The following is a 19034-nucleotide window of genomic DNA, read 5'->3' on the forward strand; positions in this document are numbered from 1 at the left end:
TTTACATATAATATTATTTTATTAAAAAATGATCAATTGAAATAAGATCAAATCACTGTTCAAGAATACATTTTAATAAAAAAAAAAGAGGCTCAAACAAGTGGCACAAAAACCCTGGACCTTTACTAATATTGCCAAATTCTGCATATCCTTTCATTTTGACGTAAAACCCCTCTAGATGACCTCTTCAATTGGAATATTATATTTTCTTCCATTTTCTGAATAAAATCTTATGACCCGACAAATATATCCTCCTTTTTAAATAAAGCGATAAAAGAATGAAAATATAAAGAATTAATTACAATCACAATCTCAAATTTTCAAAAAAAAGTACAAACGAATCCCAAATAAATAATTGGAAGATTAAAATTGAAAAGAAAAATCCCTTTATCTCCCACGCACCCTGTCTATCTCCTACCACCAGCATCACCGCTGCTACTACTGCATCACCACCAAAGCAAACGAGTCTGCCTTCGTTTACTTTTCCCGGAAATTTGCACAGTGAAACAAAAATCAACATTAGGCGAGTTCTGACATAAAATTTACATCCCTAAGATACCAATGCTCTCCCGGTTTTACATTAGAGGACAGAATCGCATAGTCGAATTCGAATGTTTAACTAACAATTCCATCTAATTCTATGATTTAGTGTCCCGAAATCTATAGGTCTAAACAGTGTCCATAAAATTCCATAAAATGAAAAATGCATCACCAGTAATGACCTATTCATTATCTCACATGTAGTCACTTAAAAAATAATACTAAAGATTGTTGGAAAATACGTTATTCAAGAGAGAGAGCTGGAGAAGAAACAATAATAAAATCTAGAATTAGAATATCAAGATGAAGGCTTGAACACGATATCGTTGTTCTCAAACGATATTTGTCCCCTCTTAAATTAAATGAGATGCTTCAAGGACCTTGACAAATGGTTTGCAGAATTTTAACAAGCCTTAAAGAAGATTATGATGTAGGAGGATCTGAGTCGAGTAATGCTGATTTGTCAGATTGCACGATGATGGCGTTGAGATACCATGAGATAGCAGATCGGCACAAAGATGAGAAGTGAATCGCAATTATTTCCTTAATTAAGAGAATTTAACACGACTTTGATAATTTGGCTATAACTTTGACTACGGTTATTAGAATCACTCTTATGACCCCAATTCGGAAAGCTCTTTGCGGCGCGCACGTTGTGGCCACCTATCTATGCTCGGTGGGCGTCAATTTAAAGCCCAAAATCTGCTGTTTTCTTTTCCGAAATTCAATTTTTAGTTTTTTTTTTTTAACTATTTATGGTAATATTTCGTTTCCCTTTTTCATATGTTTGAAAACTCGAATTGAACCAAATTTCTGATAACCTACTTCTTTTACTTAATAGTTTATTCTAGTGTAATTTCGGGATTTCACCATGTTTGGTAATTTTCCTATAATTTCGTATTTTGCAGCTATTTAACCCGGGTTGTGGTTTAATTTTGGTCATTCAACATTATTAATAATATTGAGTTGATTTCAGAGTATTTTCTATGATTTTTGGGCATTTTCTTTCGTTTATTTCTTGTAAATCATCTTCTACAACAAGTCAATAGGATAATCACTATCCTACCCGGCGTCAGTTGGCATTAGAGCGTCAGCATCTTCTTGGGAGATAAATTCCATCAGTTATAATAGTTGGTGGACGTGGTTATGGTCATCGAGGGCAGGTTCCGATTGAGGAAGTCCCACACCGTGATCGTAATATTCAAGATGTGATGATTGAAGATTTGCATAGACAAGTTGCGAAGTTAACCCAACGTTTGGCGGAGCAAGAGTTCGATAATCATGATGTGGAGGGTCACCATTCCGATACCAGTTTCGAAAACCCGTATCACCATCATGCTCGAGTTTGGGAGCATCGTGGATAGGAGGATCGTCATGTGGATCTCGGTTTCGGAGTGGATCTACCCGAGTTTCCTGGTATGTTGCAGGCTGAATGATTTATTGATTGGCTGAATGAAGTGGAGGAGGTTTCAGATCGTGTCAAAGTAAAACTGGTCGTCATCAAACTCAAAGGTAGAGCATCTGCATGGTGGGAACAGTTGAAGCATTCACGAGAGCGACAGGGAAAATCCAAAATTACTAACTCGGAGAAGATGAAAGGGCACTTCCTCCCTTTCCACTACACTCACACCTTGTTTCAGAGGCTCCATTCACTGAGACAAGGCGCAAGATCAGTCAATGATTATACTGAGGAATTCTATCAGCTGGTGGCTCCGAATGATTTATCTGAAACAGAGGAGCAAATGGTAGTACGGTATTTGGGGGGATTAAGGCAGCCCATGCAGGATGTTCTCAGCCTTCATTCATTGTGAACGGTTGCTGAGACATATCAACGGGCACTTGCAGTGGAGAAACAGCAGAGTAGGAGGCCAGTGGTCAGGTAGTCAGCCAGTTCGCCCTCAAGAATCTCATCCTGCTTATCAGCTACAGTGAGACAATTCCAGCTCAAGTATTAAGTGTTTCAGGTGTGGTAAACAAGAGCATAGGGCGACTAATTGCAGGAAGCCTGCTGGTCAGAAGAATAAAAATCTTCTGATTGAGGAGGATATGACAGAGCAATTCGAGGAAGTTGGGGAGCCTGTGTATGATGATGGTGAAGATGAGGACGTGCTACATGGAGATGGCCAGGAGACCCTGGTCATTCGAAAGAGCCTGCTGACTCCTAAGGGCGACTCAGGGGACGATTGGTTGAGGACCAACGTTTTCCACACAACCTGCACAGTTGTTGATAAAGTCTGCAAACTGATAATTGATAGTGGCAGTTGTGAGAATGTAGTGTCTGAGAAGGCTATCGAGAAACTGCAACTGAAGACGGATTGTCATCTCAAACCATACAAATTGTCTTGGCTAAATAAAGGCAGTGAGGTAACGGTAGAAAAACGGTGTTTAGTGTCTTTTTCGATTGGAAAAAAATATTTTGATAATGCTTGGTGTGATGTGGTATCAATGGACGCGTGTCATCTTTTGTTGGGACGACCTTGGCAGTATGATCGCAGTGTTATCCATGATGGGCGGAAGAATACTTATTCTCTTAGCATCAAAGAGAAGAAAATTGTTTTGGCGCCTCGCAGGGAAGAAAACATCCATGCCCCGGTAGTTAATAACACCAATCTACTTTCTATGTCTAGGTTCTTGTTTGAGGTGGGGCATGAAAAAATAGTTTATGCTTTGATGCCTCGTGAAAATAGTGCAGTGAATGTGGATTCGAAATTACCAATAGAAGTGCAGCAACTACTGATGGAGTTTTCTGACTTGATGCCGGAGGATCTTTCTCCAAGATTACCACCTATGAGGGACATTCAACATCAGATCGACCTTATTCCAGGGACGAGTCTACCAAACCGACCAGCATATTGCCTCAGTCCCAAGGAAACTGGAGAGTTGCAGTGACAGGTGGTAGAATTATTGGAAAGGGGCTACATTCGTGAGAGTATGAGTCCTTGTGCAATTCCTAAGCTACTAGTGTCGAAGAAAGATGGGTCGTGGCATATGTGTGTTACAGCAGGGAAATTAACAGGATTACAGTGAAGTACAGGTTTCTAATTCCCCGCCTGGACAACATGTTGGATCAATTGTCCGGTTCTAAGATCTTCTCAAAAACTGACCTTTAAAGCGGATACCACCAGATCAGAATCAGGCCTGGAGATGAGTGGAAGACCTCGTTCAAGACATAATATGGATTGTACGAGTGGATGGTCATGCCCTTTGGACTATCCAACGCACCCAACACTTTTATGAGGTTTATGCATCAAGTTTTAAGGCCTTTCATGGGGAAGTTTGTAGTGGTCTATTTTGACGACATACTTATTTATAGTTCGACATGGGAGTCACATTTTAATCATCTTCGTGCTTTCTTTGATGTAATGAAGACGGAGAGCTTATTCATCAATCAGAATAAGTGTTCTTTCTTCACAACTTCTGTAACTTTTTTGGGTTTTGTTGTGTCTACTGATGGTGTTCATGCAGATCAATCCAAAATTGAGGCAGTTTTGAATTAGCCCAAGCCAAAAACTTTGCACGATGTCAAAAGTTTCCATGGATTGGCATCCTTCTATCGCCGGTTCATCAGAAACTCCAGTACCTTGATTGCTCCTGTCACAGAGTGTCTTAAAGGGCGTGGTTTTCAGTGGATCGGGGAGGCAGAGGCTAGCTTTCAGTTGGTTAAGCAGAAGATGACGGAGGCCCCAGTCTTGGCACTTTCGGGCTTTGAGAAGGTGTCCGAGGTAAACTCTGATGCGTCTGGAATTAGTATTGGTGGTGTTCTGAGTCAGGAGGGGCGTCCAGTAGCCTTTTTTAGTGAAAAGCTATCGGGATCGAAGAAAAATTATTCCACTTATGACCTGGAGTTCTATGCCATAGTCCAGACTCTGAAACATTGGCGTCATTACTTGGTACAAAGGGAGTTCATCGTTGTTACTGATCATGAGGCCTTGAAGTACATCAATGGTCAGCACAAGCTGAGTAGGCGACATGCAAAGTTGGTGGCGTACTTGCAGGAGTTTACTTTCACACTAAGGCATCAATTAGGGAGTTTGAATCGAGTAGCAGATGCATTGAGCCGTCACACATTACTCCTCACCACCATGAGCACCAAGATTGTCGGATTTGAGGCATTTCCTAATATGTATGCTGCAGATTCTTCATTTGGGAAGATAATTCGAAAGGTAACTGATAATCACCGCCATGAATTTATTTTATATAATGGTTACCTGTTTCGTGGATTGCAATTATGCATTCTGGATTGTTTACTAAGGCAGCAGATTATTAGTGAATTTCATAACGAAGGACATTTTGGGCGAGACTAGACATTGGCATTGGTCTCCTCTAATTATTACTGGCCAAAGTTGAGCAGTGATGTGGCGCATTATGTGGAGCAATGTTATGTATGTCAGTGGTCTAAAGGAGCTCTTACTAATGCTGGATTGTACACGCCATTATCCATACCTGAAGCTCCTTAGTTTGATGTCAGCATGGATTTTGTCTTGGGCTTACCTCGTACACAGCGGGCGATGGATTCCATTCTTGTTGTGGTTGACAGATTTTTAAAGATGGCTCATTTTGTGGTTTGCCGGAAGACAATGGATGCTACTCGGATTGCTCATCTTTATTTCAGAGAGATTGTGCGTTTACATGGTGTTCCACAGTCAATTACTTCTGACTTTGACACTAAGTTTATGAGTCATTTCTGGAGGAGTTTATGGGACAAACTTGGAATGAAGTTGAATTTTAGCAGCGCATACCATCCCCAAACAGATGGTCAGACCGAGGTGGTGAATCGGAGTTTGGGAAATCTTTTGAGAAGCTTGGCAGGGACTAAATCAAAGTAGTGGGATTTGGCATTACCTCAAGCAGAGTTTGCTTATAACCGGTCGAGGAATAGAACCACCGAATTGAGTCCTTTTGAAATTGTCTATGGTCAGAACGCATCCGGGGTACTTGATTTGGTTCCAATTCCACATGTGGGTCACTTCAATAACAAAGCTGATGAGATGGTTGAACATCTTCGAGGTATCTATGAGCAGGTGAAGCTGTCTATACAGGATAGTAATACTAAGTACAAGACTCAGACAAATAGTCATCGGCGCCAGGTGTTGTTTGATGTTGGTGATTTTGTTTGAGCAGCATTAACTCGTGATCGTTTTCTAGCTGGGGATTACAATAAGCTAAAGGAGCAGAAGATTGGACCTTGTGAAGTGCTGCAGAAGATCAATGATAATGCTTACAAGTTGCGCCTCCCTAGCCATTTGAAGACATCTGACGTCTTCAATGTGAAACACCTAAGCCCTTGTTTTGTGGAGTCCTATGAAGCTATTGTAAACTCAAGGGTGAGTTCTTTCCAACTCGGGCCAACTGATGTAGGAGGATCCGATTCGAGTGATGCTGATTTGTCAGATAACACGATAATAGCGCTGAGATACCATGAGATTGTGGATCGGCGCAAAGATGGGAAATGAATCCCAATTATTTCATTGATTGAGGAAATTTGACACGTCTTTGGTAATTTGGCCACTTTGGTTACGATTATCAGAATCGTTATTATGACCCCAATCTAAAAAACTCTTTTCGGCATGCACGTCGTGGCCACCCAGCTATGCTCGGTGGGCGTCAATTTCAAGCCCAAAATTCGTTGTTTTCCTTTTCGAAATTCAATTTTTAGTTATTTTTGCCATTTATGATAATATTTCGTTTTCCTTTTTTCATATGTTAGAAAACTCGAATTGAGCCAAATTTTTGACAATCTACTTCTTTTACTTAATATTTTATTTTGGTATAATTTCAAAATTTTGTCATTTTTGGTAATTTTCCTATAATTTCGTATTTTACAGTTATTTAACCCGACTTGTGAATTAATTTTGGTCATTCGGCATTATTAATAATATTAAGTTGATTTCAGAGTATTTTCTCTGATTTTTTGGGAGTTTTCTTCCTTTTCTTTCTTGCGAATCATCTACTACAACAAGCCTATAGAATAATCACTATCCTACCCGACATTAGATCACCAAGCACAAGTGAAAGCTTCCAAAACTTGAAGAGCACAAAAGAAGAACTCTGAATATTGAATAGAATAAAGTTTTGATCTTTGTTTGTTGAATAGTGTGTGATCACAAGAGTTTTTTAATACTTGTGCCTCGAACAAACTTACCTATGTATAGGCATGGTTTAGTTTACACGAAATTGAACCAAAATGCAGTGAAAAGCCTCCAAACTTTTAAACCAAAACGGTCAAAAACAGTCACCAATGATAACATATTTGTCCTATGCGACGGCATAAAACAAACCTATGCGATCGCATAGAACAAGGTATGTGAGCGTTTAGTTCATGCAACCGCATGGGCATTTGGCATAAGCCAAACTTCCAGCCACCAGATTTATTTATTTATTTATTTTTCTCTCATTCCACACTATTTACTTATTGATTTTTCGAAGAACGATTCTCATCACAGATTGTATACTCAATAGATTTACATTTGATATCAAATTGCAATATTAATAAAAATCGGGCGTAGATCACTAGGCAGCAAAAATTTTCTCGATAATGACAACAGCAACCAAGGTCTACGCAACAAAATTTGTGCTAAGAATCCTTCAGAAACCGATAAGTGTCAGTAGTGACCACTTTCCCCAGCTAATTTATCTCTGGTTGCGCTAGTTTGTCGGGCCGGCAACACAATCTCTTCAGACATACTCTTTCCTAATGCCAAGGAACAAAAGGTTACGGCAGACGACAGAAAAATCGCAAAAATATGAATTCACTGTAAATCCAACGAGTGAACATTTATTATTTACCTCTTTATTATCATGATCATAACGGATCAAGAATATGCATCTGCAACCTCTTATATCATGCAATCTCCTTTCAATCTCGATAACATGAGCATCATAGTATCTTGCTTGATCTTGACTCTCCTGATGCATGTAAAGTTGGAATCGAAGAGAAGCAAGCTATTTGTAGACCAAAATATAATATTCTAACTTCATTATGACGTGATACTCGAGGTCTAAATGTGCCGGTATTAAAACTGGCTTGCAACGCCATCTTGCGTACAAATTTTTTCTATTTCATTTTAAACACGTTTTCCATATTATTCTTCAACTTCGAGTCCACCATCCCATGTTTCTTCTCTACATGCTAAAAAAAATATAGGCACACTTCGTCTTCAGTGAATGTCAATTTTCAACAGTTATTTCCAGTGGCCTTTCTTAGTTGCTGGTGTTATTATTTCCATCTTTAAATTCTACTTTGTACAGTAAATCTCTTGCGAATCAGAAAAGGTGAACAGAAAAACTATATGCACAGGAATACAAAATGCCAAAAGGCCTGGAGACTACATGATGGTAAAGCAGAAGAATAACCAACATAAATCAGAACGCATACCTGGAAGCACACTACTAGATCTCCAACCTCGACTTTCTTGCATTCTGAATGCTCCAGAGGAATTGAGCGTTCACGCACATCATTTTTTACGTTTACCCACTCATCGTCCTCTCGTCCAAACCCAACATATCTTACGCAAACTTGCTGCAGTGAACAGGTCAAACTTGAGTTCAATGATAGGCAAGCAAATTTCTTTGCCTTCATTTTGGACGGTCTCAACTTCAGTATCATACCAAAGGCTTAACATCACTTGGAAACTTATAGGAGAAAAAACTTTCCATCAGAGTTGAGTGAGAATTGAGAATGAATTAGCATTCCTATTGTGGACGTGTGAGTATCAACACAGAAACAGGAACGTACAAGAGAAATCTGGAATTAAATTTTGCTACTCACAGTTTCTCCTGATCTGCATCTGTGCAAGAGAAATTGTTCAACATCGTACCTGTAAAACAACAAAAATGTTAAAATGATATATATAGATTCAAACATGCCGGTTGACAATGCTCTGGAATAACATATAAGACAACATTAAGAAAACAAATTTAGTAGTGTATGCTGTATAATTCAGGCAATAATAGAAAGTATCCAATATTTCTCCTCTTGTATTTTAGCCCAAGAAATGAACATAAAAGATGTAAAGTAATGTGGGAAAAAGAGGGCTAAACTGAAAACCGGGCGTTCTGCTCCTGCATAGCAAAGAGTAATCCTCTAAATGAACCAATAAAATATTTAACAAATTTGCAAAAATACAAAATTATAATCAAAATATACCAATAATCATCTAAAAAATTAATAGTGTTTCAACAAAACTAAAAGCAACTCAAAACTTAAAATTGATCAACAAATTAACAAATAATAAATTAACAAAGTAATCACACAAAAAGACCATTAATCCATACTTGAACAATTAATCATTTATTCAAGAATTTTGCTTTCTTTGACTTTAAAAGAAATCTGGAGGAGAAAAAAACAAATACACGGAAGACAATAAAAATCTAATAAAGAAAGGAACAAATGAAATTATGCGTCCTAGGTCTCCAGTTATTGGTCCTCTGCTCAAAGGTTGAAACTTCACTTGGGAGAAGGGATCATCACATTTTAGCTATAGAAGGCAAGTGCACACCTGATTCAATTGTTCTCTTTATCCAATTCCCTTTAAAAAAAAGGTAAATGAAAAATAAAATAGCTAACAGCTAAAACGCTCTAGGCCATTGTAAACTAGCCAAAAGATTCAGGTCCAGTAGTAAAAAGCCAGAAAGGGCATGAAAAACAAGCGCACATCTCAGCCATCTCGAGGCGTATGCCTTAACAAATGTCAATCGAAAAAGTTTAAGAGCATGTTTAGCTAAGCTTAGAAGGTTTACTTATAAGTGAAAAAGTAAATTTATAATAAATTATTTTTTTATTAATCAAATTTAAATTAATTACTTATGACTACTTAAAAAATAAGTAGCCTTTTTCACAAAAATAAGAAAAAGTAAATTATTCAAGATTAACTTTTTCTTTAATTCAAGCTTAATTAAACATGCTATAAGTTTTGAGGCACTTAATGAAGACCTCAGATGATGCAAACTCAAGGTATAAGCCTTAAGCTCTTTTTAGAACCATGGCATTATGCTTCATGGTGAAGATTGAATTTGCTCCATTTGACTTGGTTGATGCATGCCCTGGAACGCAGTTGATAGAATACTCAAAAAACTATACTAACAAAGCATGGTGATAGCTGAATACTAATATAGCCAACTTCAAAGAATACGGAAAATTCTAAAGTGCCAATTAAAGAACAACGTCGCAGACAACCAATATGCTACACAAGGCATTGTAAAGCAATATCCGAGTGCTATGCCAACAATTTAAACATCCAAATACAATAATTTAAACAATTTAAACATCCAAATACAACAAATTTTATTTGAAGTTACTCGCAGAGAAGACTACTATAAGATCAGGTATTCCATTAAACCGACTAGCGACAGAAAGCAGGTCAGTAAGCAGGCACGAGGAAATGCAGGAAATAGTTAGTCACAATTTTAAATCAGTGACATAAAGATATTCATCAAGTGCCAAACATAGGCTTACCATGCCCCATCAATTGACGACCTAGCTTCAAACTTCATCTTGGATATATCTTGAACTTTTTCACCTGCCACCATCTCCTAAAACTGAGAAACTTGTGGGATTGTGAATGTTAATTAATTAAAAAAAAAAATCACAAATATTTTAACAAATAAACATATTTCATTATATATATAAAGCCTAAAAATACTCCGTCTCAAACTGAACGGTCTCCATACTATTTTAGGATGTTTCAGAACCGATGGCCACTATTAAGGCTGGGCAAATCTCCCGAACCAAACTGACCGAACCGAACCCAAACCGAACCGAACCGAACCCGATGGTTCTTGTCAAATTAAATACCTGAACGGGTATCTGAATTGAGAACCGATGGATATGGTTCAGTTCTCGATTCTAGACCTAAAACCGAAGAACCGAATAAGAACCGAATCTTTCTAATTTTTTTTTTATATTGAGTAAATCAAATTATTTTAATTTTTTCTAAACAAATTAATAAATTAACAATTTCTAAATCCAAAATTTTGGTCCAATAATTTGTTTCATTTCTAATTTTTTAATTTTTAGCCCAATTACCCATTTTATTATTTCATTTCTTAGCCAAGCAAGATCAAATCCACTAAATAACCCTAAACACCAACACCAAAGTGCATAACGTTGTCTTGACTCTCACACTCACTCTCGCAGCCTCGTTAATATTCCAAAACCTATACAATTATCGGTCGACACTATGACCTCCGATCGAAACTGTGACCTTCGCCAACCGAAACTTTGATCGTAGCGATCATTTGAACAAGGTAGTTTACTTGTCTCTGACATTCCAAAATCATTGAATGTATTATTAGTTGTATTTATATAATATTTTTATAAATGTTAAAAAATTTAATTATAGTACAGAACCGAACCGAACCCGAACGGTTCCATAATTATATTTGGACCCAACGGTTCCATTTACTAGATACCCAAAAAGTTCGGTTCGATTCGGTTCTCTTTAGAACCGAACCGAACCGACCCGCGCCCACCCCTAGCCACTATCCCAAAATAAATGTCCTTTTACCAAATATGACTCATTTAGATTAATTAGCAATTCATTTTATTATTAAAGTGACTATCAATATCTTCCATAAGTTTTGTGCATGGCCCATTTATAATGAGAAACTATCATGCAACTCAAATCTGCCAATATTTCTTTTGCATATAACTATATATGTGTGGAACAACCAACAGACTTTAAGTGAAAGATTTGGGAAGTTTATGTAGATGTCGCCACTTTAAACCATCTCCTAAAAATATTGGGCCAATCAATAGGGGTCATTCAATTTGAAACGGGAGAAAAACCAGTCTTACATCTGCTACCCTCTGACAGTCTTTCAAAATTCAAATCAGAAACAAGGCATTTTCATATAAAAGACATTAGCATCACCTGAACCAATGTCAAAAACAATTTTCCTTTCCTGAGCACAATGATTTTGGGAATTTTTCTTTGAACAAATTCCAACCACCATATCACCAACATCAACTCTGTGCTGTGGCCTAGAATTCAGCAACACTCTGGTCACTACAATTTCAAAAAAAGAAAAAAAAAAAGAAAAAGAAAAAAAGAACAGTTCATCAGACAACACTACCACCATCGTGGAAAAAAATCAATCACAAACCAACAATTAGTCAATTACTGTTCAGTTATGAAGAAGTAGAATTGAGCTTCACATATCCAAATCTCCAAAAAAGAAAAATGTTTCCCAAAACCAAGTGATTGGAAACGTTAGCTCTGCAACAAACGGAATGCGAAAAAGAGCTCATGTAACACCAACACCAAATCCATTGTGACTAATGTTTAGCCTAGGCACCAAGAGACAAGAATGAATGATAGAAAATTAATCAAAATGCTTCAGGGAGTTTCAGAAAGAAGGCCCAGCTCAAGTTGTTCAATCTTTTTGCTGTTTATATCATTAGTGTGTTAGGAAAATATTCAATAAGTCAGTCTTTTTATGTAGGAAAAATCATATCCTGGAATGTGGATGGGTGGGTGTTCATTAGACTTTCAAACAGAGTTTCGACTCAAAGTGCACTTTGCCAAAACATGCTTAAATCTGTGGTAAAATGCAAGTGCTATTTTCACCTTTCTAAGGTAAAAATGCGGAAAGCCTTTCTTTCGTTAAGGATAAACTATATCAATGCAGGATGCCATATGCTTCCATTTCTGTTCTGATTAGCTGATTAAAACTGCCATCAATAAAGCAATTTACGACCAGAAACTTTACAAAGGACCATATCAGTTTATCAACTCATACACGAAATTAGGAACACGTAGAAAGAACAAAAGTTTCCCCAGAAACCAAAATCGAAGAGATCCTGACTACAACATTCCAACTCCTGACAAGTGTGTCCATGCCTTCAAACTTCTTGCTCAATTTCATTTCAAAAATCCAACAATAGGAATACAAGTATCACAAAAATCTTTTCCTCTTTCTTCATCCTGTTTTCCTAAATAGTTCAGTTACATGTATGTACTATCATCTCAAAAATACTCCATAGTGGAGAAACAAGATTCTGACTCCAACCCTTGTGTTTCTTTCTCTTTCAAATTATTAACAATCGTGAATTTCTAAACATGGCAATATATCAAAAGGTGAACTTGATTATTCTCTTTATCTAACATTTATTTCTACACTATCCATTTTAGGACATCCAACAAATAAAAAAGAGCTTCATTTCAAAAGGTCAAAGTTCTCGCATCTTAAGCTCCTCCATACCCACACTCAAAGACCCAATCAAAAGGAAAGAAATCATTAATTTCTTGAATTTGGAATTTAACATAAGAGAAATTGAGGAAAATACAATTCAAATGCCATTGTCACATTAACATACATAAAAAGTTTCTCTTATAAAATTTACCTCAAATTGTGGAAGGACCAGTTCTCCCTCTACAACCCATGGAGAACATATACAAATAAATAAGAATGAGAAGCAACATGGTACACATGCCAAAGAAGACAAAGGAAACAGATATTCTAATGCAGAGGCTGTATCTCTAATTGGTGATTGATTTGTTAAATGAGAATTTTAAAAGTTGAGCCTATTGCAAGCAGAGAGACCACTTGTAATCATTACAACCAGATACTTGTAGAGGGTTAAAGCTGAAGAGAAGCAGTAGTACATGCCTTTGGGAGCCTGAAAATTTCCACTAACTTTATTAGAAATGCAAGCATCTGACACAGCAGGTGGATTATTGGGTGCATCGCATGAAGTCTCTTTAGAGAGGCAGTTTTGTTGCCTCTTTTGAAACCATATTTGAACCTAATATAACAGAAGAGTGACGTGCATGTTATAAAGATCCAAGCAAGACAACAGTTGAGTTGTGATCAGCGTAATTATGAAATAAAAAATGCATAATAAGACCTCAGTCCATTTCACTGCAGGTTTTCCTGCACGACCACTCGAACGGCTGCAAACAAAATGCCAAAAGTAAGGAGTTGCTACAGGTGTTTTCGAGCATCTTTAAGCAATATCAAAGGTTTTACACAATTGATAGTTAATGCAAAAGTAAAATGCTCACCTAAAATCTCTTGCAAGTTTCTTATAGAACTCCTCATCCAGCGATTGTTCATTGTACTCTTTAAGTAAATGCTCCATCTTCTCAATCTGTTTGATTGATGAAACAATATAAGTTCCCAGATGATTGTCCAAATTCTCTGAGTGCTATTACAACGGAGAGAATTTTAAATAAAATTTCTTGGCAACACATAGTCAAAGATATCAATGCATAGCATTTGAAGTCATTTAAGTATTAAATTGCATTAAATGTACTAAGTGTCAACTAACATTTCGACTCGGTCGTTGAAGCATTGAGAACAATTGGTCATAAAAGTTTAAAATTTAACTATAAAAACCTAGGTACCAATATTCCTTGCTGATCAACGGTAATCAATGCAATTAATTTGATCTAACACGACTTCTTTTATGAATAAAGAATATATGCAATCAAACAGCCAGAGATCTTTACCAAATTGAGTTTAATAACTAAGCTAATCTTTAATTTCTTTAATCAAGGATCATTCAGAAATGATAAGCAAAGATACCGGACTACATAACACACTAATCTGATAAATCAAATAACAAAATTGTATGAATCCCTATATATGACAGCGCAGGATAAAAATCAGATAGTAGAAATAACTAACTCCTTTAGCACCAAACTATATTCAACATCATAACAATTGTGAATTTTCCCAAATAAACCAGAACCCAAAATTCACTGTTGACCAAATGCCAATATCTTCAAACATGCTTTCATAACACGCCCAAGAACGTGCTCCCGCGAACATCGTAGAAACACATTGAATATATGCATTAGAGTCTTGAAAACCCAGAAATTTTAAACGCTTGAAACAGTTGAAAACTCGTTAAATAACCCCCAAAAGAAAAAACAGAGAACCCTTAAAATGGCTCATCGGGTGTTAAAAATAGAATCTTAAGATTAGATAAAGACCTCGGCTTTAGTGAAGCCGGAGAATGGCTGTTTATTCCTTGGCCTGAGATTCATTTAACGATAAATTTTGCAGCCACGGGGCTCGAGTCTCTGAACTAACTAAAAATATAAGTGTGAGCGTGTGTGTGTGTGTGTGTGTATATATATATATTTGGGCTTACCTCGTACACAGCGGGCGATGGATTCCATTCTTGTTGTGGTTGACAGATTTTTAAAGATGGCTCATTTTGTGGTTTGCCGGAAGACAATGGATGCTACTCGGATTGCTCATCTTTATTTCAGAGAGATTGTGCGTTTACATGGTGTTCCACAGTCAATTACTTCTGACTTTGACACTAAGTTTATGAGTCATTTCTGGAGGAGTTTATGGGAGAAACTTGGAATGAAGTTGAATTTTAGCAGCGCATACCATCCCCAAACAGATGGTCAGACCGAGGTGGTGAATCGGAGTTTGGGAAATCTTTTGAGAAGCTTGGCAGGGACTAAATCAAAGTAGTGGGATTTGGCATTACCTCAAGCAGAGTTTGCTTATAACCGGTCGAGGAATAGAACCACCGAATTGAGTCCTTTTGAAATTGTCTATGGTCAGAACGCATCCGGGGTACTTGATTTGGTTCCAATTCCACATGTGGGTCACTTCAATAACAAAGCTGATGAGATGGTTGAACATCTTCGAGGTATCTATGAGCAGGTGAAGCTGTCTATACAGGATAGTAATACTAAGTACAAGACTCAGACAAATAGTCATCGGCGCCAGGTGTTGTTTGATGTTGGTGATTTTGTTTGAGCAGCATTAACTCGTGATCGTTTTCTAGCTGGGGATTACAATAAGCTAAAGGAGCGGAAGATTGGACCTTGTGAAGTGCTGCAGAAGATCAATGATAATGCTTACAAGTTGCGCCTCCCTAGCCAAGACATCTGACGTCTTCAATGTGAAACACCTAAGCCCTTGTTTTGTGGAGTCCTATGAAGCTATTGTAAACTCAAGGGTGAGTTCTTTCCAACTCGGGCCAACTGATGTAGGAGGATTCGATTCGAGTGATGCTGATTTGTCAGATAACACGATAATAGCGCTGAGATACCATGAGATTGTGGATCGGCGCAAAGATGGGAAATGAATCCCAATTATTTCATTGATTGAGGAAATTTGACACGTCTTTGGTAATTTGGCCACTTTGGTTACGATTATCAGAATCGCTATTATGACCCCAATTTAAAAAACTCTTTTCGGCATGCACGTCGTGGCCACCCAACTATGCTCGGTGGGCGTCAATTTCAAGCCCAAAATTCGTTGTTTTCCTTTTCGAAATTCAATTTTTAGTTATTTTTGCCATTTATGGTAATATTTCGTTTTCCTTTTTTCATATGTTAGAAAACTCGAATTGAGCCAAATTTTTGACAATCTACTTCTTTTACTTAATATTTTATTTTGGTGTAATTTCAAAATTTTGTCATTTTTGGTAATTTTCCTATAATTTCGTATTTTACAGTTATTTAACCCAACTTGTGAATTAATTTTGGTCATTCGGCATTATTAATAATATTGAGTTGATTTCAGAGTATTTTCTCTGATTTTTTGGGAGTTTTCTTCCTTTTCTTTCTTGCGAATCATCTACTATAACAAGCCTATAGAATAATCACTATCCTACCCGACATTAGATCACCAAGCACAAGTGAAAGCTTCCAAAACTTGAAGAGCACAAAAGAAGAACTCTGAATATTGAATAGAATAAAGTTTTGATCTTTGTTTGTTGAATAGTGTGTGATCACAAGAGTTTTTTAATACTTGTGCCTCGAACAAACTTACCTATGTATAGGCATGGTTTAGTTTACACGAAATTGAACCAAAATGCAGTGAAAAGCCTCCAAACTTTTAAACCAAAACGGTCAAAAACAGTCACCAATGATAACATATTTGTCCTATGCGACGGCATAAAACAAACCTATGCGATCGCATAGAACAAGGTATGTGAGCGTTTAGTTCATGCAACCGCATGGGCATTTGGCATAAGCCAAACTTCCAGCCACCAGATTTATTTATTTATTTATTTTTTTCTCTCATTCCACACTATTTACTTATTGATTTTTCGAAGAACGATTCTCATCACAGATTGTATACTCAATAGATTTACATTTGATATCAAATTGCAATATTAATAAGAATCGGGCGTAGATCACTAGGCAGCAAAAATTTTCTCGATAATGACAACAGCAACCAAGGTCTACGCAACAAAATTTGTGCTAAGAATCCTTCAGAAACCGATAAGTGTCAGTAGTGACCACTTTCCCCAGCTAATTTATCTCTGGTTGCGCTAGTTTGTCGGGCCGGCAACACAATCTCTTTAGACATACTCTTTCCTAATGCCAAGGAACAAAAGGTTACAGCAGACGACAGAAAAATCGCAAAAATATGAATTCACTGTAAATCCAATGAGTGAACATTTATTATTTACCTCTTTATTATCATGATCATAACGGATCAAGAATATGCATCTGCAACCTCTTATATCATGCANTGACGTAAAACAACAATTCGGGGTTGGCTATAAAACTTTGTTTGCACAAATACAATAAATTTATTGAAAGATTGATGTTATCCCATAGTTTTTTGTGAATCAAATTCATGATAATAAGTAGACTCGAAATTTTGTTATTTACAAAGTAAATTTTAGCATCTGAGATCCATTAACTAGTTCGATCAAAGAGGCCAACGATTCCAATATTACCTAATTAGAGATGGTTCCCTTCAAGCATACACCTTTTGCTCCACGATCTACAATGTATCAATGGTAACTTGAGATTCATCCAAGGAAATACAAGTTTTTGCCCGATGTGTTAAGTATGCCGTCATTTTGAGCTATGGTCAAATTCTATGAGGTCCATAATTGTATTGCTTATAACTTCCTTGGTCACGAGGCAAGTTCACAAATTTATTACATATCTTACACAAATCTTCTTCAATGGTTATAAAAGCTAAAATATCTAGACGACTATGACATGTTCCATTAATTTTAATCTGCCATGACCATGGGTAGAGCCAGAATTTTATTTCAATGTGGGCAATAATTTAATAATCAAAGAAATGAAAATTTTACAAAAAAATAATCATATTTTGACCAACATAATAAAACACTCTTTGTTTGGAGGGTCTCGAGCATGATTAGGCACGTGGCAAGTGAAACAACTACCATAATTTTTCACTTGCTTTTAAATGAATCACCTTTTTTAGATTTTAAAGTTAATCCCGCTTGTCGAACTTTGGCCCACCTTTTGAAGTTCCCTCCTCCCCCTTTTTTGCCATCATAATGCTTCTTCGTGGAGGAGGAATCACTTCCCAATCTTAAATAATACCAAACCATCAAAGCAACAATTGTCGAAGGTACGTTTTCCGCTCATTCCTTCGCTATTCGGCATGTGCCTATTGCTCTTGATATAGCATCAACGAACAAAATTCCCTCACATATTCCTGCATCGTGTCCTTTTTCTTCGTATTTCTCAATGATTCCCTTGCTATCTACTTAGTATGGCAAGGTAAAAATCTAATCCTTCAACTCTTTTTACAAAGTTTTTCCAAGTTACAATTTGGTCTGCCCATTGTCGTCATCTTGTAGTCGAGTCCTCTACTAAAATTTGCAATTCCGAAACTATAAATGCTCCCGATGTAAACTCAGTCTTTTTTAGGAACATGTGCAGCTTGAAATACTGCACCATATTCTTGTTGGAAAATATATCTTTGCACAAAGAGGGAATGGAGAAGAAAACAAAGAAGAAATAACAAGAAGATGAAAATTAAAATGAAGTCTCAATCACATTAACGTTGTCTTCAAACTATATTTAACCCCTCTTGAATAGATTTGGTAGTTAAGGTATTATCGACAAATGATTTGCAGGATTGATCAAGTCTTGAAAAAAAATTAATTACTCAAGCGCTAAATGAAAATTCTCTAAAACTTCAAGAACACAAAACCATAATTTAGAAGTTTTGATCTCTTCTATTGCGGAATGAATTTGTTTCAAAATTGATTTGATTCTCATCTTTTTGCCTTGAACATTGACCATCTATTTATAGGCCCCAATTAAACCATACGAATTGCTGCCAAAAACACTCAAAAAGTTGCAAGACAAACTCCAACAACCACTAGAAATTCAAACAAAAAAACGGATAAAAACTTGTTCTATGTGACCGAACAATACTATGACTGTGGAATAAAAATAAAATCGAAGGTCGAAAAATTGGCCTATGTGGTCGGCTTGTGGTCGCATGACCATTTACAGAAATTCATGGTAGTTGAGATTTTCTTTTGAAAAATCTTTCCTTAATTTTCGCGATCTAGATCAAGCAAACAATGGCCGAGAAATAAAAGTTCATACATCATTACTCAGTCAGAAGACTCTCGTCCCATTTTTCTATATTTTCTTTTCTTTCTTCTTCTTCTTCTTCTTCTTCTTTTTTTTTTTTTTTTTTTTTTTTTAAAAAAATATAAAAAAAAAAAAAAAAAAAAAAAAAAAAAAAAAAAAAAAAAAAAAAAAAAAAAAAATTTTTTTTTTTTTTTTTTT

General features: G+C 36.6%; 1 protein-coding gene and 1 long non-coding RNA gene across 2 annotated transcripts; both read right to left on the minus strand.

Annotated features, from left to right (window-relative positions):
- Positions 1 to 6911: 6911 nt before the first annotated feature.
- Positions 6912 to 14628, minus strand: LOC111377067 (protein SAWADEE HOMEODOMAIN HOMOLOG 1-like). Its single transcript, XM_023000116.1, has 10 exons — positions 14478 to 14628; positions 13545 to 13630; positions 13388 to 13433; positions 13150 to 13285; positions 11412 to 11546; positions 9995 to 10058; positions 8309 to 8357; positions 7916 to 8059; positions 7327 to 7446; positions 6912 to 7231 (listed from the first exon to the last, which is right to left on the minus strand). Exons 1-10 carry the CDS (start codon positions 14529 to 14531, stop codon positions 7166 to 7168), a joined length of 900 nt encoding a protein of 299 aa, XP_022855884.1. The 5' UTR covers positions 14532 to 14628; the 3' UTR covers positions 6912 to 7165.
- A 1910-nt stretch (positions 14629 to 16538) lies between these two features.
- LOC111377076 lies at positions 16539 to 16992 on the minus strand. The gene is made up of 2 exons (XR_002699628.1): positions 16931 to 16992; positions 16539 to 16835 (listed from the first exon to the last, which is right to left on the minus strand). It is a non-coding gene; the product is annotated as an uncharacterized LOC111377076 (long non-coding RNA).
- Between the last annotated feature and the right edge of the window lie 2042 nt (positions 16993 to 19034).

The sequence above is a fragment of the Olea europaea genome, unplaced genomic scaffold (genome assembly GCF_002742605.1).
Source record: "Olea europaea var. sylvestris unplaced genomic scaffold, O_europaea_v1 scaffold1602, whole genome shotgun sequence".
NCBI lineage: Eukaryota > Viridiplantae > Streptophyta > Magnoliopsida > Lamiales > Oleaceae > Olea > Olea europaea.

What these genes read in the sequence shown, in the direction of transcription:
- LOC111377067 (XM_023000116.1), bottom strand. Translation starts at nt 14,531, where the DNA reads ATGAATCTCAGGCCAAGGAATAAACAGCCATTCTCCGGCTTCACTAAA. An exon ending in CCGGCTTCACTAAAGCCGAG is followed by an intron (nt 13,631 to 14,477) that starts GTCTTTATCTAA and finishes TCAATCAAACAG; the next exon opens with ATTGAGAAGATGGAGCATTT. An exon ending in TCGTCAATTGATGGGGCATG is followed by an intron (nt 8,358 to 9,994) that starts GTAAGCCTATGT and finishes GTTGTTTTACAG; the next exon opens with GTACGATGTTGAACAATTTC.